General features: G+C 65.5%; 2 protein-coding genes across 7 annotated transcripts; both read right to left on the reverse strand.

Moving 5' to 3' along the window:
- Window positions 1–9,787: 9,787 nt before the first annotated feature.
- Window positions 9,788–10,742, reverse strand: INS (insulin). 2 transcript variants are annotated; one of them, XM_081533299.1, is made up of 3 exons: window positions 10,717–10,742; window positions 10,377–10,570; window positions 9,841–9,971 (listed from the first exon to the last, which is right to left on the reverse strand). In XM_081533299.1, the coding sequence occupies exons 2-3, from the start codon at window positions 10,561–10,563 to the stop codon at window positions 9,841–9,843; spliced, it is 318 nt and encodes a 105-aa protein (XP_081389425.1). In that variant the 5' UTR covers window positions 10,564–10,570; window positions 10,717–10,742. The 2 variants fall into 2 exon arrangements, with proteins under 2 accessions (XP_081389424.1, XP_081389425.1); XM_081533298.1 differs by lacking the exon at window positions 10,717–10,742 and having other exon boundaries at window positions 9,788–9,971; window positions 10,377–10,580.
- A 2,105-nt stretch (window positions 10,743–12,847) lies between these two features.
- Window positions 12,848–20,727, reverse strand: TH (tyrosine hydroxylase). Of its 5 annotated transcripts, XM_081533302.1 has the most exons (14): window positions 20,467–20,727; window positions 19,420–19,479; window positions 17,983–18,186; window positions 17,027–17,201; window positions 16,749–16,837; window positions 16,507–16,574; window positions 16,181–16,231; window positions 15,717–15,862; window positions 15,479–15,614; window positions 15,308–15,377; window positions 14,812–14,868; window positions 14,560–14,655; window positions 14,168–14,301; window positions 12,848–13,264 (listed from the first exon to the last, which is right to left on the reverse strand). In XM_081533302.1, exons 2-14 carry the CDS (start codon window positions 19,420–19,422, stop codon window positions 13,105–13,107), a joined length of 1,389 nt encoding a protein of 462 aa, XP_081389428.1. In that variant the 5' UTR covers window positions 19,423–19,479; window positions 20,467–20,727; the 3' UTR covers window positions 12,848–13,104. The 5 variants fall into 5 exon arrangements, with proteins under 5 accessions (XP_081389428.1, XP_081389426.1, XP_081389427.1 ...); XM_081533300.1 differs by lacking the exon at window positions 20,467–20,727 and having other exon boundaries at window positions 19,420–20,061; XM_081533301.1 differs by lacking the exon at window positions 20,467–20,727 and having other exon boundaries at window positions 19,408–19,509.
- Between the last annotated feature and the right edge of the window lie 6,391 nt (window positions 20,728–27,118).

Raw genomic sequence — 27,118 nt, forward strand, 5'->3', positions numbered from 1 at the left:
GGCCTACCCACGGAGCAGCTGGGGATCCCTCCATGGGACAGGCCGCCCCTGCCTGCGGTGGACTTCTGCCTGAGCTTGGGGGCTAGCGGCTGCACACAGCCTGCCTCGGGGGTCACAGCACACAACATAACCCCCCCTCTGCCCCACCACATTCCCACCTCAAACGGAAGCAAGGAGGGAGCCAGGCACACACAGCTCTGCCACGGGAGGGCAGCTGAGGGTGGGGGGAGACTGCACTTCTCTGGCGGGGTGAACCCCTTCCCCCCACACACTACATGGGAGTCTGGGTGGAGGGGAGGCACACTCCACACATGAAACAAAAGCTGCCCAGGGCAGGGGAGGCTGGGAGGAGGCCCAGGGCAGCCGGCACACCGTCAGGAGGAGAGAAGCGTTCCTCTTTAGATCCTGCTCTGGGACCCCAAGGGGCACGGCCCCTTCATTGTCCCTCTCTCCATCCTTTCCAATTACAGGGTGGGATTCTATGGGGGAGAGGGTGGTGTAGGGAGTGAGGACAGAAGGAAGCTTTACTTTTTACATGGTATGAAAAAAAAAACTCCCAAACCTCAGGGCCTCAGACCCTCTGCCGAATCCTGCTTGTCTCTGGTTGGGATCGGGGAAGGCGGGGTGCAGCCAGAGGGAACCTCTCACACAGGAAAATCCTTTTACTTTTCCAAAAGCAGCTGTGCCCTTATGCTGAAGACAGCGGCCCTACCCTCCAGCCCACCCCTCCCATTTTGCCAGCTCAGTGAAGGAAAGTGTATTTTCCATGCAAAAGCCCCTGTGGCTCTGGGCAGCTCCCCTGAAGGGTCCCCTCCCCACCTGTCCTGTTCCCTCCTAAGTGGAAGCTCGCCTGAGTCCTCTGGCAGTGCAGGTCCTCCCCCTCCTGTTAACTGCCCCCAGCCCCAAGCACCCAGCCCACTCACCCCTGAACACTCAGAAGGCAGCTTTCTTCCCACCCAGAGGGGAATGTGCAGGGAGGGAAGCCAGGCACCCGTGCTCCAATCGCTGTGCTGTCCCCGAAGCTCCCGGGCGGTGGATAGAGGACCGGGGAGTCGCTGGTGCCCCAGGCTCTCTGCCGGAACTGCCGGGCGGATGATCCGCTGGCCGGGCCAACAGTAGCAGTCTCTGCCAAGGCAGGGGGTGATCTGGTTGCGGTGCTCAGACCCTCCAGCAGGCTTGACTGGAAGGCAGAGGAGGGGGATGAGCTGAGGCTGGAGAGATGAAGGGCACTTTTAGAGCTTGCAGAAGAAGAACCTGTCCTCCATGGAGCACCTGCTCAAATGCCAACAGAAACCATAGTGTGCCCCTCACCTCATCTCCACCCCACGCTGTTCCCCAAGCCCCTCCAAATTTAGGTAGCGTTGTGCCAACTTGGTGGTGCTGGGCCTGCTGAAGCAGCTGGCTCTGGCACCTTCCCACGTGAGGGCATGGTGCATCAGGGGGTGGAGACTTGGCCTACCCTTAGCCTGGCAGAAAGGCGTTAGTGGTCATGGGCATTAGCTGGAAGTACTCACTGCCAGCTGGGAGGTGGGGCTCTGTGGAGAGGGATGGAGGGTGGGCAGGGTCTCTCGATTGACACTTGCCAATCACTTGACACCCGGGGCATGCCTGTGGGCGTGGCACGGGTAAAATGGGGGAGGGGCATCTTGGGGAAAAATTAGGGTTCGAGAATGGTCAGAAAAATCTTCCCTCAGTAGTTCCCAACGCAGCTGCAACACAGTGCGGCCAGGTTTGTCCTTCTTCCAGAGGCAGGGGGCTCACCTGGGGGCTTTCTCTCTCCCCTGGTGGCATCTGACACCACCCCCCCTACCCCATAGCTGTGGTGCAAGGCACTGAGGATGCCACAGCAAGTGGCAGGTAGCAGGTAGCAAGAAGCACATCCTGCTCACAGGCAGCCCTGGGAGGGATGACTGGGGTCCACAGCCTTCTGAACTTGGCCAGAACTCCAACTGAGCCTGGGACACAGAAGTGTCAACAGCTGAGTGAGGGCCCAGGCAGTTTGGACCAAGTCTTACTGGGAACTTAAACCTCCTCCCTGAGCCTTCAGGTAGAGCAGGAGGCAGAGCCAAGGTGCACTAGGAGGCAAAGATGTGTGCGGTTCGCTGCAGATCACTGGTCCCCACCCTCCCTGTGCCCCAGCCTGCAGCCTGTGCTGGCGTTTAATTCTCTCCTCTCCCTTCATCTTTCAAGCCCTCATCTGAACTTCCTTCTTAGCTGGAGGGATAGGTCATCTGATAGGAGGACAGAGCTTTCAGTGGGGAAGAGAGTCAGACTTCGGCGGGGGCGGTGGTACTCAGATCTGGTGGGAGTGTCCTAAACAAGATGCAGAGGTCCCAGAGCCGTACCATCCTCTGGGAGGAGGGCAGGTGGGTGTCTCCCTGGGCTCTTGGGCGGGAGAGGAATGCAGGGGTGCTGGAAGTCCTGAGTCAGGCCCATTGCACACAGAGGGAAGTCAGTGCATGAAGCACCCCACAATTTGGGGGGTGCAGCAGTCACTTGGTCATGCCACTCTGGCCCTGTCTGGGGACTCTGTGGCTTAGAGTTTTCACAGCCTGTGCCACATACCTCCGCCCCCTGGTGTCTGCTGCAAGATGCCCAGATGTCACAAGGGAGCTCCTTGCAGATCCATATGGAAAGCCTTAGCTGGGGCTTCCCACACCTAAGGTGGGGCAAGGGAGGGTAAAAGGCTGACTCCATGCCAGATAATGAGGCTGCATGAGAGGCCCACCAAAGGGGGTGTCCTCGAATTGAGAAGGTGTGGGCTTCCCTGGAGGCCCCGTGGTTAAGGCTTCACCTTCCAGTGCAGGATTTGCAGGTTCAGTTCTGGTCAGGGGGACTAAGATCCCACATGTTTGGAGGCCAAAAGACCAAAAGCATTACACAGAAGCAATGTTGTAACAAATTCAATACTTTAAAAATCCTTCACATCAAAAAAAGAAAAAAAGGAATCAAGAAGGTGGGCAGCTAAGGGGCTGAACATGGAGCAGCATCTCAAACCCACAGATAAAACTCCTGGAAATGTGGGACCCCCACCCCTAAATCAGTGCAGTGAATCTGAGCGCTGTTTCTAGTCTGCATCACTATTTCTGGCACAGCCCTAGAGGGGGATCACACCCATGCAGGGCGATTTCACTCCATCAGAACCTTGAACCCTGGAGTGTTTAAACAAAGGCAGGGGAGCAGAGAAAGGGGCTCAGCGTGGGGAGGACCCACGGGGGACTGACCAGAGTTTGGTGCCACTGAGGCAGGACTGGAGGCAAAGGGGCTGTGAGGGTTGTGACCTTGAGCTTGACCTTCTGTTTACCATCCATGGTGGGGCCACAAGGCCTACGGGGAGACAGTGCAGTGGGACGGAAGAGGCAACTCTGGGGTGCAGGGGACACCTCACGACATAAGCTTCCTTGCCTCACTGCCTCTTAGGCCTGGGAGGGGGTTACCCCGGCCTAGGGTTCTGGTCAGATCCTGTTTATGCAGGAGAGACTTGAGAGACTCATAGAAATCCCCAGCTGCAAGTTGCCGCCATTTGGCTGCTTAAGTGGCCTCATGCTGACACCTGGTGGCCGCTTCTAGAATTACAGTGCACGCCCGGAAGGTCTTGAGGGGTGACTTGGGGCACCCTGGGAAGGGGGTGCAAACCATGAACATTCTTCCCACAATGGAGAGGCCCCTGCACTGTTGGGGTTCAGGTGGGCTCTGCACCTTTGCACTCAGATCTGAGGCTCTCATCAGGCCCCTGCCCTGGCGTTACAGAATTGATGGTGGAGGGAGGTCCTGGGGGGTCCCCACCCCGAGGGTATGGCAAGGTGGGTGACCCCGGGGACGCCTTCCTGAAGCATCCACTGTGTTCTGAGAATTATAGAAAACTGCATGATGTTTATACCTGAATACAATCAGGTAGATTACTGAAAGGCTCTGGAGCAGGGTGTTTGGGGACCGCCCCCCCCCCAGCCCGCCCTCAGCCTCATGCTCAAGCAGGGTCCCCGAAACCAGTGGGGGGCGGCAGTGGGGGGCCTGGCGCGGGCGCCTGACTCCCACTCCCCCAACGGCTTTCTATATCTGACCCAAGCCTGACACCTCGCGGCCACATCGAGAAATGCAACCACAACCTTAATAGAAAGCGCCTGGCTTTTCCAGAAATCAATATTGCCAGGAGGATAACGCAGGAGCCACTTCACCAAACTCAAGAGCAGCGGGTTACAGAGCCCCCATCCTGAACTCACCAGTGGTCCCAAGAGCCACAGCCACCTCCATGCAGGCGGCCAGGGGGGCCAGGGCGAGGCCACTCTGGGCAGCGTGGAAACAGCAGGAGGGCCGAGGGGTGTCCGCGTGGGGAAAGGGCAAGGTGGGGTGGGGCCGGGAGGCTGCGGGGCGAGCCCGACCCCCCGGGCCTCCGTGTCCCTCTGACCTCACAGGATGACATGCTGGTGCCCGGGAGCCCATAGGTGGGCGCCCAGCCCAGCCCACCTACTGATACGTGTTCATCATTGCTCATCATTACACTGTCCCAATGCGAAGGTGTGTTTGCCTCTGACTCCCCTGACCACACGAGCGTTCTTTCCTGGATGTTGGTAGCTGAGTCACGGCCAGGCTGGTCCTGGGACACCTGTCATGCCCTCCACTCCATGCAGGTAAAACCTGCCACCTGAGAGGGCTCTGGAGTTTGGGGGAGGGAGTCTGGCCTTGGCCACGGGCACACAGGAGCCCCCAGGACCCCTGGGATGCACGCTCCTTCCCCCAGCCAGCCTTCTGCCTCATTTCAAGACATGTGGGTCCCCCAGGCCCCCCGAGCCCAGGGACTCCTCCCTTGGGGAGCTGGTCCTCCTGGCAGCTACACCCACAGGGCACCCTGGGAGCCCTGGGGCCTGCTCCTTTGCCGTGGAAGATGCATCAGCTGCCTCTTGCTTCTGCTGCCTGGAGGAGCAGCGGGCCTGTGGAGCCCTGAGGCCCAGAGAGGGGAAGCAACCTGCTGGAGATGCAGAGCACGGAGCCACAAGAGGTGCCCAGCGCGGGCCGCCTGCCCTGGGCCCGCCTCGTCCACATGCCCGGCCCACAGGGGACAGCGTGGCACGTGGTGGGGCTGAGGAGCACGTCTGAGGCCACGGCCCATCCCACTGGGCAGGGGCAGAGAATGTGGTTCGGAAGACCTGCTGACGCCGCGGCAACAGGCCTGGGGGCCTCACATACATCGCCCCGCTGGACCCTCTGCCACCAAGGCAGGGAGAGTCTCTTCGGGTTCCCTTTTGATGGATGAGGAAACCAAGGCCCAGAGATGTTGAGTAACTTTGCCGAAACCAGTCAGAGCAAAGACTTAATCCCAGCCTGCCTCGCCTCCCAGCTCTCGCCCTCCAGCCCTGCACTGGCCTGCAGTGGACCCTTCCGCTGGCCCCAGCGTGCGGAGGGCTTTTCGGGAGGTGAGAGGCGCCCACAGGCACCCACTGTGTCCTCCAGACCTCAACCTGCGCCATCTTTGTGGCCAGGGCCTGGAGGACGGCATCTCTGCCTGAACATAGCCCCGTGCAGCTCCAGGGAGGGCGGGACCAGCTGTGTGTGCCCCACGGTGACCCCAGGCTTCGTTTGCACCCGCAGCAGTGACGGCCAGGTGTGGGCTCCATCTCAAGGGCAAGGCACCTGACTGGGGACACAGGACGCCTCCTCCAGGAAGGCTCCCAGCCTGCCTGTTCCACCCTCCTCTGATGTGTGCAGCTGGAGGGCCACACCCTCCGCCGACTCTTCTGGTTCTCTGCTAGCTCTCCCACCACCTGGAGCCTGGCCTCCCTGCTTCTCTGTCCCCACAGCGGGACCTGGGTCTGGGAAGCATCCCCAGCAGGCAGCCAAAAGCAGACCTATCATCTAGGCCTCAAAGAGGAAGCCCACCTCCCACCCTCTCCCTCTCCCTGACCCTGGAAGCCTGCCTTAGACAGGCTGAGCTGCCAGACCTCAGGTGGGTGCTACAGAGGACCAGAGGAGTCCGGGGAGACCATGGGGGGCCGTAGGGGAGCAGAGGAGGCCGGGGAGATCATGGGGGGCTGTAGGGGAGCAGAGGAGGCCGAGGACATGGATTCAGGGCTTTGGGGTCAACCTGGGCCCCCCCGGCTCCCCCTCCTCCCAGCCCTATTCTGGTCGCCCACCGAGCCACCTCATGAACCTGACCCCCAGCTCAGAACCTGAGGTCCAGAGAGGGAAGGGGACTTCCAAGGTCCCCAGGCAAGCGGGCCTCGGGTGTGGGGGGCCGGAAGGGCGCTCCTGGGGAGGCTGGGCTGGAACGGGGTCAAGCTCTGAAGCGAGGCCGGACTTTGAAGAAAACCGTGTGCTTTGAGGCGCAGTGTGAACAGCCCTGGGCTGCAGGGTCGCCCGGGGGTGCCGGCTCTGATTTCCAAAAACACAGATGTGCCGGGAAGAGGGTCAGAGTGAGGCAGGCGGACGCGCCCCTCCCACCGCGGCGAGGTTCCGATGGCTCAGCAGCCTCGGCCACGTGGAGCCGCCCTGGGCTCCTGGGCTCTGGACCCTCAGGCTGGGGGCCTGGAGGCCCACCTTCACCTCCGGCAAAGCACGGAGCCGGGCTCCACTAGGAGCGGACGACCCAGGGTCTGAGCGTCTCTGGGAGAGGGGGGCCTCGGAGGCCGCACCCACCTCCACCCCAACCCTGAGGGCCCATGAAGGGCCCAGGATCCCAGATCTCAGCCTTGTGCGTTGGAGGGTGGGTACTCTGTGGTGAGAGTCACAGGCCCAGCTTCTGGAGACCGCACTGGGGACCCCTCCACGGGCTCCCTGGGTCAGATCCCCAACCGCAGCGGGTGGTAGGGAGTGGGACGTTTGAGCCTCTGTGGGGAGGCGCTGGCGGACCGCCCGGGGGGAGATGAGCTGAGGACCTGAGGGGTGGGGGCTGGCGCTTGGCTTGGGAGGGGCCTCCGCCTCGCCGTCCTGCACTGAAGCCAGAAAAAACAGCCTGAGCGAGGGGCGGCGGGCGCCCCACCAGCTCCCGGACCCCTGGCCACCCCCTGCCCCCATCATCCCCTCTGGAACTGCCCTCTCTCTCCTCCCAGCACTGGGCAGGAGACAGACCTGGACATGAGAAAGAACCCTGACCCAGCTGGACCCCCGCACGCGGCCTCCTGGGCCCCGGTTCCTGTCCTCAAAGCCCCCACCTCGTGTGAGCCTCTGGCCTGAGGGGCCGAGGTGGCTACAAGCAGAGCAAGGGGTGCCTTGATGGTGCCAACCACCACCTTGCCCCCAGCCTCAATTCCCCCAGGCCCTGGAGACCCTCAGGAGAGGCTGGGCGCAGTCCTGGTTTGTTCAGCCACGAAGAGGGCACGGGGGGTTCACCCCCACGGCCTCCCGGCCCAGGTCTGATTCTTCAGCCAGAGAGTCAGACTCTCCTGGAGACATGATCCAGAATGCTGGGGACCTGGCACCTTGTCCAGCTGCTCCCCCAGGGAGCCTGGGCTCTAGAGGGGCAGCTTGACTTGGGGGCTGAGGCCTTGGGCACCCTCTCTCCTTCCTAAGCCTTGTGGCCTCCAGAGCCCCCGAGAGCCAGCCTGATGGGCATCCCGTGCAGCCCGTGTGCCCGCCCTTGGGAATGTGGGCTGTGGGAACAGACCCCTGCAGATAGGACCCGCTAGGACTTGCCGCCCTGCGTGAAGGAAGTGCAGCAAAAGTGAGGCTTTGGTGCCCTCTGCTGGTTCTACCTATGAATGACCGCTCTGACCGCCCGCCTGGCGTGGACAGGGGCCCACCCCGTGAAACCTCAGGGACCAGGGCCGACCCTGCCAGGGTCAAGGGGGCAGGCTCCCCAAGGTGAGGACTCCCAGCCTAGCTGGACACAGACTCTTCCCGGGGCTCATCCTGGGCTCTGCACGGGGCCTTCTGGAGCACCTCAAGCCACAATTTCCTGGTCTTTCTCCCTCTTTCCGGCCTGGCCCCTAGTCGGCACTGGGCCCTCAAGGGAGGGGCCCACCCCAGCATCCTCACGCCCACCTCCCATGGCCTTCTGAGGGCCCGGAGAATAACAGGGACGGCAAATATTTACTGCCACCCAGAGAAGGCAAATACGGCCAGGGGTAGGTGCCAGCTAACTTGTGCCAGGAGCAGACACAGCCTGGGGTCCAGCCTGGAGGCAGCCACACCAGCAAACGTCCTTAGTGGGTGGACACCGAAGTGCCTGACCCTAGCCTCAGGGTCCCCACTAGGAGCGCAGCAGCCCCACCCCCGCTGTGTGTGTGGACAGTGCAACGAGGAACAGGCACATGGGGGCGTGAACTGGGCATGTGCAGGGGGCTGCACTCGGCCCTTGGACCCCCACGGCCACAGCAGGGTGACATGCAAGGCTGGACGCGCCGGGCGGCCACCGTCAGCCCTGCGAGCCAGTGAAGCCCAGGTCCCAAGGGCAGCCCAGGACGGGCCTCCAGTTCCCAGAAGGGGCGGAGCCGGGGCCTGGGTGGGTGGCAGAGCCAAGGTCCGTGGGCTGGGCTGCCGTGGGGGGCGTGCGGGCTCCGGGAAGCGGGGCATCTGGGGTTCAGCAGCCAAGGGGCACCGCGCAGGAGACCCAGTCTGAACTTGTCCTGGCCCCGGGGGCCCAGGCGGCCCTGGCAGCCACTTCTCCCCGCCTCTGTGACCTCGTCCATGCCAGGGGCATAGGGGGCCTCCAGTCCTCCTGCTCAAAACCACATCACCCAGGCCCAGGGGCTGGTGGGAGAGACGCAGAGGCTGGTCCCTGGTCTCAGGGCTGGGACGGGTCACAGGAGGGGGCAGGGAGACAGGCCCCTGCGGGGGGCCGTGACATACCATGACCCCACAGCCCTCCCCCCTCACACCCCTCCCCCAAGCCTCCCAGCCCCGTCACCCAGGGCATACTGCCAGTTGGGACGGCCCCACTCACCCCGGGACCCCAAAGGCCTCCTTGCCCTCTTTACAGAGTCTATTGGCACCTGAGGGGGAGGGGGAGCATCCAGGTGGTCCCCAGGGTCTCACCGGCTGGCAGGGCCTTGAGAGCAGCCTGGCAATGACCAGCCCACTTCCCAGACCCAGCTGCCCCCGGCCCAGCTGCTCCAGGCACCCACATACCTCAGCTCCTGCGGGGCACCCCTGCCCTGACCTGCGCACACAGGGCCGCCTGCGTGAGCCCACGGGCAGATCACTGCTCATCCCAGCCCCCCGCCCCCTCCTCTTCCGGGTCCAGTGTCCGGCCGGCCACCTGCCTCCACAACCCTGGCCTTCCCCGAGGGGCGGGGCCTTCTGGAGGCCCTTGGTGGGGGTGCTGATGTGGCCCTGGGGAAGGGGTGACAGGGTGAGAGCCTTCGGGTTACGCGGAGGACTGCCCCGCCAGCCGGGCACCAGGCTGGCCTCTGAGTGGTCTGCAGCCACGGGAGCCCAGGCACCCAGCTTCAGGCTCGGCCACCCCAAGCCCCGGCCCGGGTGGTGCCTTTAGGAGAGGAAGAGATTGGTTTGGCCTGGGCGGCTGGCAGGCTGGCCAGACCTTGGTACAGCCAGGTTACCCGCTGACCTCTGGAGCCGTGGCCAACCCAGGCAGCCCCGGGCTCTTCGGTGTGACTGGTGGAGGCCTGGGCGAGTGCCCAGCAGAGCCCACCTTGCGAGCAGGAGCCCTGAAGACGGGAGCCCGCTGCTTTGGAGGGCCCCGACCCGTGCACCCCGAGGGCCACCCAGCACGTGTGGAGGCAGCTCGGAGGGGCTGACGCAGTGAGAGCAGAAAGGGGTCCCGGGCCGGGGGCCCCCGGCCTCCTCGCCCCCTTCCCCCGGGCGCCTCGGACCGCAGGCCACACGGACAATGAGAGCGGGCTCGTCAAGGAGTTTATTGGCATCAGGGGTCGGGCGCAGCCGGCGGGCCTAGTTGCAGTAGTTCTCCAGCTGGTAGAGCGAGCAGATGCTGGTGCAGCACTGCTCCACGATGCCGCGCTTCTGCGGGGGCCCCTCCAGGCCACCTGCACCAGGGCCTCCGGCCGGCTCCAGCGCCCCCACTGCGGGGAAACGGTCAGGCAGCAGGCGCCCCCCATGCCCGCCCTGCCTGGCCTCGGAGTGGGACCCTGCACAGGCGCCCTTCCCCACCCACCAACCCCCGCCAGCCCGCCCGGAACGGGGCCCTCTCTCCAGGTGACGGGTTGTCTCCCATTGGCACCCCCATCACCACAAGCGCCGTCCACCGAGACCCTCGGCCCCTGGATTGGCCTCGGGTCCAGAGCTGCCCTCATTGGAGGAGCCGAGGGCGCCCAGGTGAGAAGGCAGGGTGGAGGGGGTGAGGCCCCCAGCCCCCAGGGAGCTGGTCACTTCTAGGACGTGGCCAAGAGAGCATCGTTTTCCTTTTTAAAAATCTCTCCTGATCTCCCGCCGGGCGCCAGGGTCGGGGCCGGGGGCCGGGGGCTCACCCTGGGGGCCCTCCAGCTCCCGGCGGGCCTTGGGCGTGTAGAAGAAGCCGCGCTCCCCGCACACCAGGTACAGCGCCTCCACCAGGTGGGAGCCACACAGATGCTGGTTGACGAAGGCCCAGGCCGGGGCAGGGGCCCAGAGGGCCAGCAGGGCCAGCAGGGGCGCCAGGCGTGTCCACAGGGCCATGGCGGGGCTTCAGGGACCTGGGCGACAGTGGGCGGTGAGGCGGCTGAGGGGCACCTAGGACCCTCAGTCAGGGCCCCCCCCACCCAGCCCCTCAGTCAGGGCATGTCCTCCTGCCGCCCTGCAGACCTGGGCCCAGAGGCCCTGAGCCCCGGCGGGGCAGCCCTGGACCCAGGCGGACGCGGAACCCATGGACGGACCTGCTTGCTGGCAGCCTCGAATGCAGCTGGTCCTGAGGGCAGGGGCCTGCCGCGCCCTGCCGGTTTTATAGCCCCCGAGCCCGCTGCCTGGCCCATCAGGGCCTCCAAGAGGGTGGCAGATGGCCTGGGGGCTGAGGCTGCAGTTTCTGGATCATTTCCCTACTGCTGGGTCTGCAGGAACCTCTCCTTGGTCGTCAGCACCTCTCGGGGCCGTGGGGTCATTAGAGTCTTAATGAGGGGCCCACTCCATGCCAAGCTGTCCCCTCACACAGCTGGGGGCGAAGTCCTCCACCCAGCCCGGCCTGGGCTCCATTGTCCACGTTAGTCCAGGCAGTGGGGGCTAGAGGGGGACCCCTGCTGTGTCCCTGGGCTGCCCCTGAGGCCCCGGCGATGGTCCAGGCCGTGGGGTGGGCAGCGGGAATGTGTCTCCTTGGCCACTGTCCTACCCACCCACCCACCCCAGCACAGCGGCCAGCCGAGACCCCCAGCTTCCCAGGGGACGCTGAGGGGGCTGAACTCAGGGACCCACAGCCGTGAGGCCCCTCAGGCTGGACCCCGGTTTCTCATCTTCCGTGCAGAGGCCTCAGGGGCCCCCACCCATCCCTCTCAGCTGCCCTCTCCGCCGCGGCCCTCTTCCTGGAGCCCCTGCCCATCTCTTCCGGGCTGGACCCTTCCTTTTTTATATAATTGTATTTATGTAATGTTTGGCTGCTCTGGGTCTTCGTTTCTGTGCAGGCTTTTCTCTAGTTGGAGAGAGAGGGCCTGCTCTCCAGGGCACTGACTCGGCAGCTGGGGTGCACCGGCTTAGCTGCTCCAAGGAGTGATCGTCCCAGACCAGGGATCGAACTTGTGTCTCCTGCATTGGCAGACAGAGTCTCTACTCCTGAGCCACTAGGGATGCCCCCAAGGGCTGAGCCCATCTGACTAGCCCCTCAACCCCATCGCGTCGCCTGGCTGTCCTTCGGGCCACTCCCCTGCGGTGCCCCCACCCCCCTGACGGGCCCCTGGGGGAGGCCTGGACCCTATCGGCTCCCCGACTCCACGGAAGGGGCTGGGCCCTGTCTTCCCAGGACATCACGGTGTCCGGAGGCCCCCCTGCAGCCGGGCGAGATCCCATGGCCTCTTAGAGAGGGGCGTGCCAGGCAGGAGGCTGAATGTGGGAAGACCCGGTGGGGAGGCCAAAGCCCAGGGCCCAGCGGGGCAGGAGGGAGGTGAGCCAGCCATCAGCCCTTCCCCGGGGTCTCAGCGGGGCACGTCGCCCCAGGAGAGACCCCATTTAGAGCCGCACAGGCTGTGGGACCTGACTACAGAAGGGTTGGTCACAAACCAGGTGCTTGAGATGCGGCTGGAAGGACAGACCCCCAGGGTGGACCAGAGTGGAGGGCGTTGCCCAGGAAGGTCTTAACCAACTGCTGGAGTTAACATCCCCAGAGCTTCGAGCCAGGGTCCTGGCAGTGGGAGGGGGCGATGGGGGGAATCAGAGGGAGTGAGCAGGCCTGGAAGACAGGCTGGTGTCTGCCTTGAGCAGAAAGTAAGGAGCCAACCCTCTCCCGGGAAGCCCCAGGCTGCTGGCTCTGAGGGCCAGTCCTAGAGGAAGCTGGAGGTTCTAGCTGGAGGCCATGTGTGGACCCGGCAAGTAAACGGAGCACAGAATCCAGTACCTGCCCACCTTGCTGGGTGACTGAGGCCCGGAGAAGTCCCCCAGAACCAGCCCAGTGGAGCTTCCCGCTGGCACATCCTTTGTGGGGGCCGTCCCCAGGTCCCACTCTGGGTGGGTGGGGTACGAGGATCAGAGGACCCAGCCTGTAGCTCTGCCTTGGAGACCACAGCTGTGAGCCCTGCCCCAGACCAGCCCCCTGCCTCCAGGCCGTCACCCCACGGAGACGGGTCAGCTCAGCCCAACCCCCACAGCCCTCTGTGGCTGCTGGTGGCTCAGCACGGGCTGGTCCTCTAGGTGAGCAGCTGACCCCAGGCTGCCTGGAGGAGGCAGGCAGTGGAGGAGCCTCTGAGCGGGGCTGGGGCAGCGTGTGGGGGGCCCGGGGCTGTGCGCTGAGCCCGTTGCACGGACACAGACCCCAGGCGGGCACTCAGGGATGAGTCTCTCTTTTATTGAGGTTGCAAGCGGGCAGCACAGCACAGGGGCAGCACGCAGGACAAAGACGCTGGCACACAGAGCTGGCAAGCGCTGGGCAGGGCAGTGGTGCCCTCTGGCAGGGGGGTCTCCGAGGGCTCTCGGGGGGTGCCCTGTGAGCCAGTCCCTCATGTGGGCGGGGCCAGGGCAGGCCGGGGGGAAGGCCCGGAGCCCCAGGCCGGCCCACTGGGGCCTGCGGGTGGCGCCCCGCGTCTAGCTGATGGCGTTCAGAGCGTGGGCCAGGGCCTGCATCTCATCCTGGAGGCCGTCCAGGGCACGTCGGATGGCGTGGGGACTGTCCAGCACGTCGATGGCCAGTGTGTATGGGTCAAACTTCACAGAGAAGGGGCGCTGGATGCGGGAGGCATAGCTCCTGGGGGTGGGCAGCCAGCAAGGACCCTCAGTCACCAGTGGGGAGGGGCCGGAGGGCGGGGGCCTGTCTCCTCCATCACAGAGGGCTCAGAGCCCCAGGGTTTTTCTGGGCTGCCTGGGCTCCCAAAGCTCGTTCCATCCAGCCACCCAGACGAGGCCTCCTGCGAGGGCCGGGGGCTATTTATGGTGGGGAGGACAGGCCCTCTCCAAGCAAACCTGTACCAAGGACTCCATCCCACCCTGCTCCTTCCCAAGGGAGGCGCAGCCAGGCCTCCTCCTCCAGGAAGGCTTCCAGACATGTGCTCTGGAGAGTCCATTACGCCCCTGTCCATAAGCTCATATATGTGAGATCCACACCCCCTTTACTCTGGGCTCAATAGATCCTGGGCCTCAGTTTTGCTCGAGACAACAGGAGTCTGGCTGGAAAGAGGCCCCTCCCGAGGGTGACTGTGTGGGGTGTGTAGGACTCTGCCTCCCTCCCCTGGGGAATGCTGGTCACTGCTCCCCCAGCCCAGGAAATTCCCTGCCCGCCAGGCTCCCCATCTGGCCCTCAGCCATCCCAGCAGCCCTTCCCTTCTCTGTTCCCCCCAACACCAGCCTCAGGTGCTCAGAGGGCAGGAGGCCAGGAAGGACCTGTCTTACAAAGTCAGACACATCTGTCTTACAAAGTCAAACTTCACCTTCTAAAAGTGTGGCCTTGACCTGGCCTTGAGCTGGCCTTGACCTGGCCACCAAGCCTGCAGGTCTCCCCTCCCCAAACTTGTTGGGGGTCTTGCTGTAACTGAGATGTGCACAGTTTTCTCCCCTGTGAAATGGGTCCGCCGGCCCGGCCTGCTGACTGGCTTGCCCAGTTCGGAGGCACAGTGTTGGGGGGGGGTGTCTCTGCCCGGGAGCCCTGGCCCACCTGAGCTTGTCCTTGGCATCGCTGAAGCTCTCAGACACGAAGTAGACAGGCTGGTAGGTCTGGTCTTGGTAGGGCTGCACGGCCGCCGCGTCAGGGTCGAAGGCCCGGATCTCGGGCTCCTCAGAAAGGGAGTGCTGGCGGGAGGCAGGGGGCTGGGGTCTCAGGACCCGAGGGGACTGGAGCCCCAGGGCCAGACTCACCCCCGCCCGCCCCTCGAGGGTCCTCCCAAGGCCTGGGGACGGTGCGCGTGGGAGAGGGTGGGGACAGCTTCCTCGGTCCCCACAGTAGGGCAGCCCCCGCTCAGCCTCCCAGGTGGTCTGAGTCCCGGAGGATGGCCAAGGCGGCCCTGCCTGCCGGGACCTGGCCCCGGCCCCTCCTGGGGGGGGTCTCACCAGGAGCTCCCCGTAGGAGGACAGCAGCCCCGCTCCGTAGGCCTTCACCTCTCCATTCTGTTTGCACAGCCCGAATTCCACGGTGAACCAGTACAGCTGATGGGGTAGGTGGGAGACGCTGCGGTCAGCACATCCGACCCGCTCACCGAGGCCCCCTCCCCAGGCAGAGCTGAGCCAGGCTCCGGGGGGCTCATGGCACAAGAAGCGGAGACCTCAGCCTGAGCCCAAGGCCCTGCAGGGGACGCAACCCACCGTGGACAGCTTCTCAATTTCCTCGTCCGACACCCCCAAGGATGCAAGGCCAATGTCCTGTGGAGGGGGGAGCGGTGAGGGTGCTGGGGGTGTCCGCCGCCCCCCCCAGGGGTCTCCTGGACGCTGCTAGGGTACAGAGAGCCTCCTGGGCTCTGCTGGGGGCCCGGGGGACCGCTCCCCGCCGTTCCTGGGAGAGCCAGCAGGCGGCAGCACAAGGCCCTGGACGAGGCCCCCAGCCTGGGCCCTGGGACCGCGGGCTCCCGGGGAGGGTTCTTCCTGGACACTGTGCTAAGGTGGTCTCCCCGCGCGGGCCTGAGCACACTCGGCCCCGGCTCCCCAGCCCTCCATTCCAGGACAACTCACCCCCCGAAGTCTCACGGCCCAGGTGGGCGCTGTGTAGCCCCAGGGCGGTGGGGGGGGTTACACAGCGGGCTGGCCGTGCCCATTGGTGACCAGCCCCGCGGGTGACCGAGCTCCCCAGGCCCCCGGGACACACCTGGGAGAACTGGGCGAAGGTCCGGTCGGCGAGCATGGGCACGTGCCCCAGCAGCTCGTGGCAGCAGTCCCTGTGTCAGGGGCGGAGAGTGGGCGGGCAGCCTGTCCCCCCCAAACCCCAGCCTCACCCTCCCGCCCTCCGCAGGCCCGGGGGCGGGGGCTGGTCACTCACGGCTCCGGGGAGTGCATGGGCGAGGAGGCGTGGCGGATGTACTGCGTGCACTGGAACACGCGGAAGGCCAAGCTGGCCAGGAAGTCCCGCGCGGACAGCAGACCGGCCACGGGCCGCAGCTGGAAGCCGGTCCGCTCTGCTGGGGCAGGGGGCGGGCGGTCAGGGTCTGGGGTGGGGGGCACGGAGAGGGTGGCTGGGTGCAGGCTGCTGCCCCGGGGACCCCGCCCGGGCACCGCACCCTTCAGGAAGCGGGAGACGTCCTCCAGCTGCGGGATTCGGTCCTCCCGGTACCCACAGAAGCGCTCCAGCAGCTCGAAGGCCTCCAGGTGCTCACGGCAGGCGTGGGTGGGGTACAGGCCCCGCAGCGTGGAGTAGACCTCCTTCCTGCGGGCCAGGGTCTCAGGCCGGCGCCTGCTCCAGACCCTCCCTGTGTCCAGCAGCGCTCCCACTCCACGGGCTCTGCTTTGCCCCCGCAGGCCCTGGCAGCCTCGCACTGCAGGCCTTTCACTGGCCCATGAAGCTGGCCAGTGGGTGCAGCTTTGGGGGCTTTAGGGGAGCTGTGGGGGCCCCAGGAAGTCCCTCCTCCACTCAGACTTAGTCTGTCCTCCTGGAGGCCCCTGCCTCCGCACGGGGATTCTGCAGGTCCTCCCCCGACCCCCTGTCCCACCCTGGCCCTGCCCAGCCTCTGCCATGGGGTCTCACCAGGTGGCAGTCTCCTCGGCTGTGTACTCCACGTGGGGAATGGGGTCGCCTCTGGGGAGGGGTCTGCAGTCAGTTCGGGCCCCCTCGGGGAGAACATGTGGGGAGTGGACGGGAGGGGCCCGGGCTGAGCGCCCCGCCGGCTGTGTGGCCGAGGCGCGTTGCTTAACCTCTCTGGGCTGAGGTTTCCCTGCTGCGAGCACAGTGGCAGTGAAGGCAAGGGCACTGGTGACAAAGACCTCCTGCCCCCTTCCCAGAGGGGTCTAGTGTGCAGCTACCTCGGATAGGGTCTGGGTCCCAGAGAACGCACCCCCGAGGAGGGTCCTTACTGCTTGTACTGGAAGGCGATCTCGGCGATCAGCTTCCTGCGCTGGCGGTACGCCTGGTCGGAGAAGCCCTGACGGCAGAGTGGATGCCGTCGGGGGGCCGCCCAGCCCAGATGCAGCTGGTGACCCTGGCAGGCACCCAGGGGCTGCACCCAGCCAGGCCTCACGGGGGCGGGCAGCCCACAGACACACCCTCCTCACCCAGGTCCACGCCCACCGCCCAGCACCTGGGGAGGCCGGCTCACCGGGTGATCCAAGTCCAGGTCAGGATCAAACTTGGTGACCAGGTGGTGACACTTGTCCAGCTCGGACACTTTCCTTGGGAACCAGAGGACTGCGGGGGGGCGGGGGGGAGGACAGGAGTGAGTGCTGGCCACGCAGGGGGCCTGGCCGCAGCCTCCCGCTCCAGCTGGGGGGGGGGTGGAGTTGACCCAGGCCCAGACAGCTGAGAAGGATGCGGCCACCCAGCCAGCAGGGAGGGACCCCCCGGCGGTGCCCACTTCGGGGCAGAGGGCCACCTCACCCTTGCTCTCCCCGGCAGCCCGCACGTCTTCCGCCACGCGGCGCAGGGCGCTCAGCAGGGCGGGCACCGCTGGGCCGGGCGCCTCACAGCGCACGAAGCACTCCAGGGGCGGGCTCCCCGCCTGTGGCGGCCGGGCCGGCCGAGTCTCCAGGTGGTGGACATGGGCTTCAAATGTCTTAGGGGCGAGGGGGTGAGAGATGGACAGACAGAGACACAGATGGACAGACGGAGACGCAGGAGGGGGTAGAGGGCTGGGAAGCAGGCGCTGGTCGCCACCCCGCCCCACCTGGGACCCCGGCAGCCAGGCGCACACAGACCACGCCCCAGACTCAGGCAGACGTCCGCTGCCCGGGGAGGTCTCGCCTGGAAAACTGGGCAAACGCACTTGTCTCAGGGTCCCCCAGACCCAGCACTCTGGACGGGGCTTCTGTGTGCCCTTGGCCACCCCCAGTCGGCCTGACTTCCCTCTCTGCTGGCCTCATCCAGGCCCTGTCCAGATGCCGGCGGCTGAGGGTGGGCGCTGACCCCATCGCGGGCTGGTCAGGAGGCTCTGGTGCCTGCCAAGCGACCCCGAGCGACCCCGAGCGCAGGGTAGGGGGCGGGGTGGTAGGAAGAGGCCCCTCCCCCACGGGCACGCGGTGCCTCGGTCTCCAAGGCCCTCGGGCCACACGGCTGGGCGGGAGCTGGAGTAGGCTCTGGGGTCCCGTCGTCAGGCGCCTGTTGGGGGAACCAGCCCCCGGCCCACCGCCCGGCCTGCTGTGACCAGAGCACCTAGCGCCACCCGCTGTGCGTCAGCTCCCCCCCACTGGGGGCCGGTCCTTCCTGCAGGACCCACGCCGCCCCCCACCTGGAGTGAGGCGGTGGGTGCGCAGCGGGCGGGGGGCTGGGCTCAGGGAGCTCCCGGGGCAGGAGGGGCCCCTCTCCTCGAGGCCCCCACGGCCCCCGTGGCCCCTCACCTCGAACACCTTGATGGCCCGGGTCAGCGCGGCGGGCTTGGTGGGCCGCAGGGCGAACAGCAGCGTCAGCACCGCCTTCCCGTCTCGCTCAGGCAGGCTGCCCGCCTCCCCAGGCTCCGAGGATGAGGCCGCAGCCTCCGCCTTCTCCCGCTCCTTGCGTGCATCCTGGATGAGGCTCTGCCGCCTCCCAACGAAGCGCGGAGACTGTGGGGACAGGCGTGCCAGCTGCCCCTGCCCTCGGCCTGCCCGCAGAGCCGGCCCGGCTCCAGCACCGCCCCGCCTGGGGCCAGGGGCCAGGGCGGCCTCTGCGCCCACCTGACTGGGTCAGGGGATGGGAGGCGGTGGGTTGGGAGCTGTCTGGAGCTGCCCCGGGGCCAAAGGACACGGCGTCCGGGGGTCTGGGATGACCCCTCCTCGTGGACCCCCTCTAGTCCGGCCTGACAGCACCTTACCCACTGTCCGTCCCTGAGACCACGAGCCCCCAGGTCGGTGTGTCTGCCCCCGTCCCCCCTGAACACAGAAGCCCCTCTGGGCTCACCACCTGGAGCTGAACTTCCAAGAAGGCTCTGGCACCCTTGGGTCTCGGAACATGACCGGGCCTGGGGGAGCTCTTCCCCCACCCAACCTCAGGCAGGGTGTGGACAGTCAGAGGTATCCATGGTGGGGGGCACCTCCCTGGGACCCCGAGAAAGGGGAACAACCCACTACCCCACAGAGGGTCCCCTGAGACAGAGCCTGCAAATTAAATTTCCAGAACCCCACCCACGTTTTCATTAAAGCTCTGTAAATGAGCTGATTATGCCAGCCCATCCCTGAGAATGAACTGGAGACCCTTCTTCCAGCCCTGGAAGGCCCTGGTCATTCAGTCTCAGAGAGGGGGCTGGCCCAGTGGGTCTTCCCAGCACAGGCTCCCTTGAATTCGGGGCTCCCACAGGGTGGGTCGTGCCTTGGGGGCCATTCCTGGAGGTCACGGAGGCTCAGGGTTGCTGGAGATGGGAGGGGGATTTCAAGACTGGAGATTCCTCGTGGGACAGAATGTGTGGCAGGCGGATGTGTGAATGATGGCTGGAGGATGGACAGGTGGATGGGCAGGTGATGGGTGGGAGTGGCCCCTGAGCTCACACTCCCTTCAGCTCAGCAGAACAGGGGCCGCACCCCTGTTTGCCCACCGCCCCCCACCATGAGCCTCTGCAGGGCCTAGGACACTCTCACACGCACACTGGGTCCAGTAGGACCCCCACAGAGGTTCAACCAACCGGACTCAGTGTTCGCTCATCGGGTCCAAGCAGGGCACGTGCTCATGGCCAGGACTGGGTGCCAGGCCTTGACCCGGGGTGTCCGTGTGGACCCTGAGCCTGGGACCACCCACCCGACTTTGGGGGACAGCCCTGGGCTTTGGGTTCATTCCGGCCCATGGGCACCAGCCTGCCCTCTTACCATGATGGCCTCGGCCTGCTTGGCGTCCAGCTCGGAGACAGCCCGGCGGAAGCCCTTGGCCTGCGGCGAGGCGGCGCTTGGGGTGGGCATGGTGACGGCGAGGTCGGGGCTCCGTCTCCACAGCCCTCTGCCAGGCGGCCTTTATAGGCTGGGCTGACGTCAAAGCCCCCCGGGTCCCCCACCTCCCACCTCCACCTCCTTCACGTCTCCCTCCCGCTGCCGCCGCCTGAGGGAGGCGGGGTGGGCGGGGAGCGCGGAGCCGCCGAGAAAGGGCTCTGTCCCATTAAATCTAATTGCATCCACTGTCGCAGGCCCCCGGGCGGGTGGCCGGCCCACCTCTGAATCATCTGGGCTCCGGCAGGCGTGTTCTGCAGGGCGGGGAGCAGCCGGGCCCCTCAGCCCACCCCAAGCGGGTGACGGGTGGCTCCGTGGGTAGGTGGTGTTCTGGACACCCCACGGTGTCCGGAACACAAAGCCCTGACCTTTGGTGGTCACTGGTCCAGACACGCAGGCTCAGACCCCAGCTGTCTGGAGGCAGTTTGCTTTTCCGGAAGATCCTTCACCCCACCCCATTTCCCAGCAGGGTCCCGAGGCCTGTTTCTGTTCGATGCCCTCGGCAGGAGGATTATCTGTCCCCACGCCAGCCCCTGTGCCCGGACCCCCAGGCACGTCTGGCAGGGCCCAGAACGTTCCAGCAAGGCCTATCCTCCAGTGTGGACGAGGGTGAGGGAGGCGGGGCCATGCAGTCTCTAATGATTTTCCCACTTGCTCCTACACGGCCATCTCCCGGCCCCCCAGCCCACCTTCGGCCCCCCTGTGTTCCCCTAAGGCCCTCTGACCGCTTCTCCCGGGGGGTCCCCACCTCGGGGACACCCCAGCCCTGAGCACCGTGCTCTGGCTCCTGTGGCCCTTCTCGGGGGGTCCCTGCACCACGGGGCTCCCGGGACAGCTCCTGTCCAGCATCTCCTGAGCTCCAGGCACAAGGTCCCTGTGGTGGGACCACCCCCCACCCCCCACCACAGAGACCAGAGGACCAGCAGGACACACCTCAGTGCCAGGCAGGCGTGAGTCCTGCAGTGTCTACGCTGCAGCCTGGCCCGTCCCCAGGCACGTTCAGGCTCAGCTTTGGGTGGGTGTGGGGGCCTCCTGGCTGTGAGCGCTCTCAACCGCGGGCGGCTCCGGGGACCCTCGGGAAGGCTGCTTCTCTCTAAAAAGGGAACTCTTGGAGGGGGCGTCTCCGCATGCCTCTGGGCCCTGTGGGTTCCGCAGGGCTGACCTGTGCCAGGGCCTCCAGGAAGCGGCAGTGGGGAGCAAGGGAGGGCCGCCCTGTGTGTGTGTGTGGGGGGGGGCGTGCCTGACGAGGCAGCCTCCGGAGGCGGGCTTTCTCATGTCTGGCCACCCAGGGCAACGTACTGGACACAGAGGAGCCGACAGCCCTGGACTCCCCCTTCTCCCTTCTGCAGGTCCATCCCTGGCTGGTCACCAAGTGGTCTCTGTCCACCTGCCTGGCACCCCTCGGGCCCCAAGGAAGCACCCATTCTTCATCACAGTGGCCAGCCACACCCCTCGCCTCCTGGAGCTTTCCCAAAGTGGTCTGACCATGACACTCCTTTGCTCCACAATCCTCTATGGCTCCCCATTGCCCTTTGGAAGGGCCTGAGTGACTCCCCTCACCTCCCCCCTGTTGATCTCACTCCCCAAAAATCCCCGTTTCCTGCTCCAGAAGAGTTTGGGCTCCATGACACTCCGTTTGAAATGCTGTTCCTCACTCTTTCCTTCTCCTGGCGAACTCCTATGCATCCCACAAAAACAGCTCAGCTACCATTCACTCTGCAGGGCCTACCCTTTCTTGCCCCTGATGCGTACCCACTCCCCCTTCCTCTGCTCTCTTGGCTTATTCCTCCCCCTCCGCACACTCCCTGAAGGCAGGAGCCCTGCTGTCTCGGCCCATGACTGTGTCCCCGGCGCCCACACAGGCCCCTGCTTGTCTCATCTCCCGGACCCTGTGCTCCTGGAGAATGTGTCATAGTGGCCCCAGCCCCCAGGGCCCCATCCAGTGGTGGTTCCACAGGGATGTGTGCTCCCAGTGGAGCTGAAAGGATCTGCCCGAGACCCCGGTGGGACGAGGTGGAGGGCTGTGGGTGGCCTACTGTCCCAGGCCACAGCCGCCCTGCCTAGGTCCCCGACGGTCTCCGGGGTGGCCCGGCCCCCACGCCCAGCATCAGGCTGCAGCCCTGGACAGGCTCCCTGTTCCCCCAGAAGCCCATGGACTCTCCTGTGTCTCCTCGTGGTACTCGTGTGCTCAGAGGGGGCCCCGGGCCGGGAGGTGACACGTCCGCCAAACGCTGCACAGGAGGAGCACAGCCTCACCTCCGGGTGTGGACTTAACCTTTTGGCAAATGTCTCTGCTGATAAAATACTGTTTCTAATCCCTTTGCCGCCCTGAGCCAGTGAGTGCGTGGAAGCTGTGTGGAGCCAGCTTTCCGAGCCTGCCTTGGGGCTAGGCGACCCCCAGGGGAGACCCCTGGCCAGCAGGCAGGCGGACGCACTCCAGAAGCCAGTTCAGGCCCTCTGGCCCCCGGCCCACACCTGACCACATGTCCATCTGCCCGCCTGTCCTGGGAAGCCGTTCCTGTTCACCTGCCTCCCCGCCCAGGCCTGCCGCTGGGTCCCCCAGAGCGCAGAAGTGCCCCCTGTCCTTTAGCCGTGCCCTCACTGTGTGCCATACCATCCCCCACCCCAGATGCTAAGGGAACCCAGGGCCCCTCGAGCCTGCCCCCGCCAGCCTCCTCTCCCCAGCTCTGCACCCTGTGCTCCTGCCTGCTCGTGGGTCTCCTTGCAGCATCTGCCTTCAGATGGGCCCTCACAGGCCCATTCTGCAGACAGGAAGACTGAGGTGAGTGATTTCTCTGGGTCATGCAGTGAGACTTGAGCCCAGGATTCCCATCTCCTGAGATACCGCTCTTTTAAGGACTCAGTGGTGTCCGCCCCAGGGGCTAAGGGGACTCAGGCCCCAAGGGGAGAAATCTGATGGACCCAAGCTGGGCAGGCAGATGCCCCTGAAGCCGTGGGGGAGGGGAGGGGCTGGAAGGGGGTCCACAGGGGAGGTCAGGCACCAGGGAGCCCTGCGGCCTGGACACGTCCACGGGGCAGGAGAGGGCCGAGCACCGCAGGCTGGGCTTGGGGGTGAATTGGGAAGAGAGGCCGGTGTGGAGGTGAGGGGCGCAGGGATGTGGTACAAGGCCAGGTCTCCACCCTTCTGACAGGGTGAAGTTAAGGGACAAAGTCGGTAATTAAATAGCTAATCCCTCTAGAGGATGGTAAATAAAGAAAAGGCTATGGGACACCCCTGTGAGTTAACAATGACTTAAGAAAGCAGGTGGGCTTAACCGCAAAAGCAAGCAGGCTTGCTTAGCAACCATACAGCAGGAGCGTGAGAGACGCCCCCAAATGAGAAAAGGCATCCGGAGACCCGCATCCTGCCGGTGAGCTCAGGACGTCAAGGACCTCTAGGACACGCTTCTCTGCACACAGAAGAAACAGTAATTTATGGAAAGGTGACATTGTGAAGGGAAGACCCTCAGTGTCCTGAGGCCTGAAATGATATTTCCCCAGTGCTACAACAGTCCGGGCTTGGCCGTGGAGGGACAGAGGAGCAGCTGCCCAACCTGGCGGAGCCGCTGAAGACGGAGGCGTGATGTCCACTCCCAGCTGAGGAGGGTGGTCTCCTCCCTGGGCCCACTTTCCCCTGGGTTAGAAAACCGTTGCCCGCTAACTGCTTGGGTGCGGCACCTCTTGCCTGCCCACCTGTGAGCCTCGCCAGCGTCCTCTCCTAATAAGACCCTCCTCGTCTCATTTGGCCGCCCGCTTTGCCTTTCTGCACGGAGACCTAAAGCACTGTGGCACCAGAGCTCCCCAGAGCCCCCGAAGTGCCACCCGTGGGTCTCCCTCCCCCCGGCTCTGGGCCCCGGCCCTCGCCGGCCCCCCCAGTACCCGCCCCTACAGCCATGCTAGGTGATCACAGCTGTCTTGCCGGGCAATTAGGAGGCGCTGAGCTGGAGTGTTTTCTCAAGAAGCGAGGCCCCGGAGGAGGTAATAGCCTGTAATGATAGTGCACCCGCTCGCTCCTGGCATCGGGCGGGCACTGGCGGGGACAGGGCCAGGGCAAGCAGCACCCAGCCCCAGCTTCCTGACCACCGGCCAGAGCGAGGCCTCGGGCCGCTCCCCCAGGCGCAGGTCTCAGCGCCGTGGGACCCCAGCCCCTCCTCTCCTCCCCAAACCCTCTCCAGAAGGCCGCTGCTCCGGGGGGTCCCCACCCCGGGGCTCTGCAGGGCCCCCCCATAGAAAAGCACAGGCCACAGTCAGGGAAAGTGTTCCCAGCCATGCGGGGGCTAAAGGTCACCTCCAAGGTGTGGCCAGGATGGTCTTTGTGCAGCCACGTCGTGTGTGTCCTGGGAAAGGTGTGCAGCTGTGTGACGCACACAGACACGGCACGCACAGCTCCGGGACTTGGGGGTGTCACGCTGCCTGGGCTGGTGGTCCGAGGCTGCGGGGATGGGAGGCCTGCGTCCCACCCTCCCTGCTGGGGTCAGGGGCAGACTCTGCCTGAGCTGCCCGCCCGCCTCCAGCCTCTTCCTGCCAGACCCCGCCCGGGGACAGGCCGGGGGGGAAAAGCCGCCCACCGCCTCCCAGACTGGGAGAAGGTCTGTGATGTCCTGGCACCCGGGCCTGTCAGCGCTGAAATGTCAGAGCAATTAGCCCTGACGCGAGTCGCAGAGAGCCGTGGCGAGAACGCAGGCAGAGGGGACGGCGGAGCCGGGCCTGGGGCTGGCCGCCCCGCCGGTCGATGCGAGGCGCCCAGAGATAATTGGGTGTTTGGAAGTCGGCAGAGAGCCGGGAGAGTGGGCCACGTGTCCCCCGCCGCTTGGGAGCGCCACCCCCACCGCACCTGGGCCCCCTGCTCCCGTCCCCAGCCAGGCCCGCAGGCCCAGTGGCTGCCCCCCAGCCTCCCAGGCACGTCTCCCTCTTGCCCCCTTTCTGAGCTCCTTTCCCATCAGCTCTGTCTTCTCATGGCTGGGACTGGCCTTGGCAGGAGGCTGGCCCTTGGTTCGGAGCTAGAAACATCTTTAGGGGGTTGGTGGGGGTCCTGGCTCAGCCCCTCGCGCTGCAGACCCCATTTTCCCACCCACACGGGCGCTGGTGTTCTCACATCTCCTGAGGAGCCCTGCGGACCTCCCCAGGGTCCCCATCCCAGGACCCTCCCAGCAGAGATCGGCCCAGCACCGGGCACGGGCACAGGCAGCCTGGCCGGGCAGAGACAGAGGCACGGTGGGATCAGCAGCTGAAACGCTGCCGCCGGGTGTGCGTCTCACAGTGGGAGCTGCGCCTGCAGCTTTACTGGTCTGTGTGTCCATGCGTGTGCGCGTGTGTGCACGCGGTGTGCAGCAGGGGCTTAGAAAGCCTGATCAGCCATGGTAAGCGGCACACAGGGTGACTCCCGTCTCCGTGGCCCTCCAGACCCTCACCGGAGATCACAGCCAAGGCCCCAGGGTCCTGCCAGGGGCTCTTGGCTCCTGGGGGTCCCTCCTCAGAGACCCCTCCGCCTTGTCCCCGTGCCAGTGACTCAGCCCACCCGGGGGCCCTCCCCCAGGGCCCCCTCCCCCGGGCCTTTCAGCCCTCTGACAAATTAGCCGGATAAAAGCAATAAGAGCCGCGTTCAGTTGGCATTAGTCAGCCCAGGCAGCTGTGCTTTGACAGCAATCAGGTCTAACGGCAAGACCAGAGTCCCTCCCGCCCCAGGGCACAGGCCTGGGTCCAGTCACCTGGCCCCGCGGCTGCTCGGGTACCCAGAGCCCTTGATGGCGAGGGGCTGCCCCATCCCACGTCTTCACACCCCACCCCCAGCCTCCTGCACATCCCGTGGGGAGAGCCTGGCTCCGAGCACCACCTCATTCATTGTGACCTGGGGCTGTATCAGCAGAAGTATCGTGGCCACGACGTGGGAGCAGACAGCCTTGCTGTGGTCAGCGTGGGCCAGGCCACGGCAGCTGACCCTGTCGGCAGGATGTCTGGGCAGCTGGTGTCCCAGGCTCTGCTCCACGCAGCTGTGGCAGGCATCCAGCCTCTCTGGGCGCCCCTCAGACCTGCCCGCAGGGAGCGCCCAGTGGGGCCAGTCCATCTGCCCCCCCCAGGGCCCATGGGAGGCCTCCCTGGTGCTTCCTGCAGCTGGGCTGGGTCCCGGGGGCTGCCTGGGACCGAGGAGCCGTGATCTAACCTCACCCCATCCTCCCCTCTGCCGGCCTCACTACCTTTCCTCCTGGAGGGGATGGCGGGGCAGCCCCCTCCCCAGAGGTCCTGCTTTAGGGACGCTCCAGGGGCTGCTCTGAGGTCCCCCCTGGTCCCCACCCCAGACATCTTCCGGGCTCAACGGCAGAGGCATTGCCCGCCTCCTGCCCGAACAGGTGGTCTCAGGAAACCCCCTGATCCTTCAGGAGACGCAGTCCAGCCACGAACTCCCATCTCCCTCCGTGTGAACTCCCTCTGGCTCTGGGAGCCCAGAACTGGGTACCAGCATGTGACCCTTCAGGTGGGGAAACTGAGGCAGGGGGTGTGGACTGCTGGCTCTCCAAATGAAAAGCGCCCCCCCAGGAGAGTGGGGCCTATGTGGGGAGCCCGGGACTCCCAGGAAGGCACGCATTTGACACCTCGGTGAGAGAGGTTTGGACGGGGCCCCTGCCGGCCCCTCCGCACTGGCCTCCCTGCTGGCGTCTCGGAGGGACAGATCTCTCCCTGGGGCTGCCCACCACCCCCGACCCTGGGCGCTCAGCCTGGGCCTGCCTGCGTGTTCCCACTCGGGCCAAGGTCCGCACCCCCTGCAGCACACTTTCTCTCCAGGGACCAGAGGGGCTGGAAGAAGAGGCCCGGCGGCCGTGACCCTCTGTGCCTCCGCCCGGGTTCCGGCAGGGTCTTAGGTGGGAGGGACCCCCGGCTCAACCCCTCCAGGGGCCTCCGGCTAATCCCGGCTCAGAGGAGCCCCCGCCGCCGGCTGACATTTCCAGGCCGCGTGCCGCTGAGCTGGCTGGCTGTGATATTTAGACAGGGCTTATTTGCTCTTACTTCTCTTTGATGACTCTGGGGCCCACGGTGAGCTCGGCAGAGACCGAGTGGCTCACCTAGATCTCAAGCTTGTGTTTTATAAAATAAACGTGTCCAGGCAGCGCCAGCTCCTCCTGCTGCGTGGGTGGACGGGGGCAAAGCCCGTGTGCTTGGGGATGTCGCCCTGGGCCTGGGACACCGCACTGGGGTGGGTCTTGCAGAGACCCCAAAAGCTGAGGCTGCCGCCCCATGCCCACCTGCCCCTCCACTAGGGGAGGCCAGCAGGGCGGACAGGCCATGCTCTCCTCCACCCAGGCCCTCCACCCGCTCGCATGCCCACCCACCTTTGCACTAGGTCCCTTTCCGTCAGGGGTCTCATGGCTGCCGGGAGAGGCTCGTGGAGGGTCCTGACAAGGCGTGTGCGAACCTTCTGGGGCCTCCAGCCCCCCAGGCCGAGTCCTGAGTGGGGAACAGGGTGCACTCATGGGCCCTGACCCCGACCCAGCATGGCTGAGGGGAGTGGGAGAGAGGGAAACCACCCCCTACTCTCCAGGGAGACAGTGGCCGGGGTCGCCCCGCTGGGGTGGGGTGCTGGAGGATGGGA

The sequence above is a fragment of the Giraffa tippelskirchi genome, chromosome 10 (genome assembly GCF_054371585.1).
Source record: "Giraffa tippelskirchi isolate mGirTip1 chromosome 10, T2T-mGirTip1v1.2.pri, whole genome shotgun sequence".
Classification (NCBI taxonomy): Eukaryota; Metazoa; Chordata; class Mammalia; order Artiodactyla; family Giraffidae; genus Giraffa; species Giraffa tippelskirchi.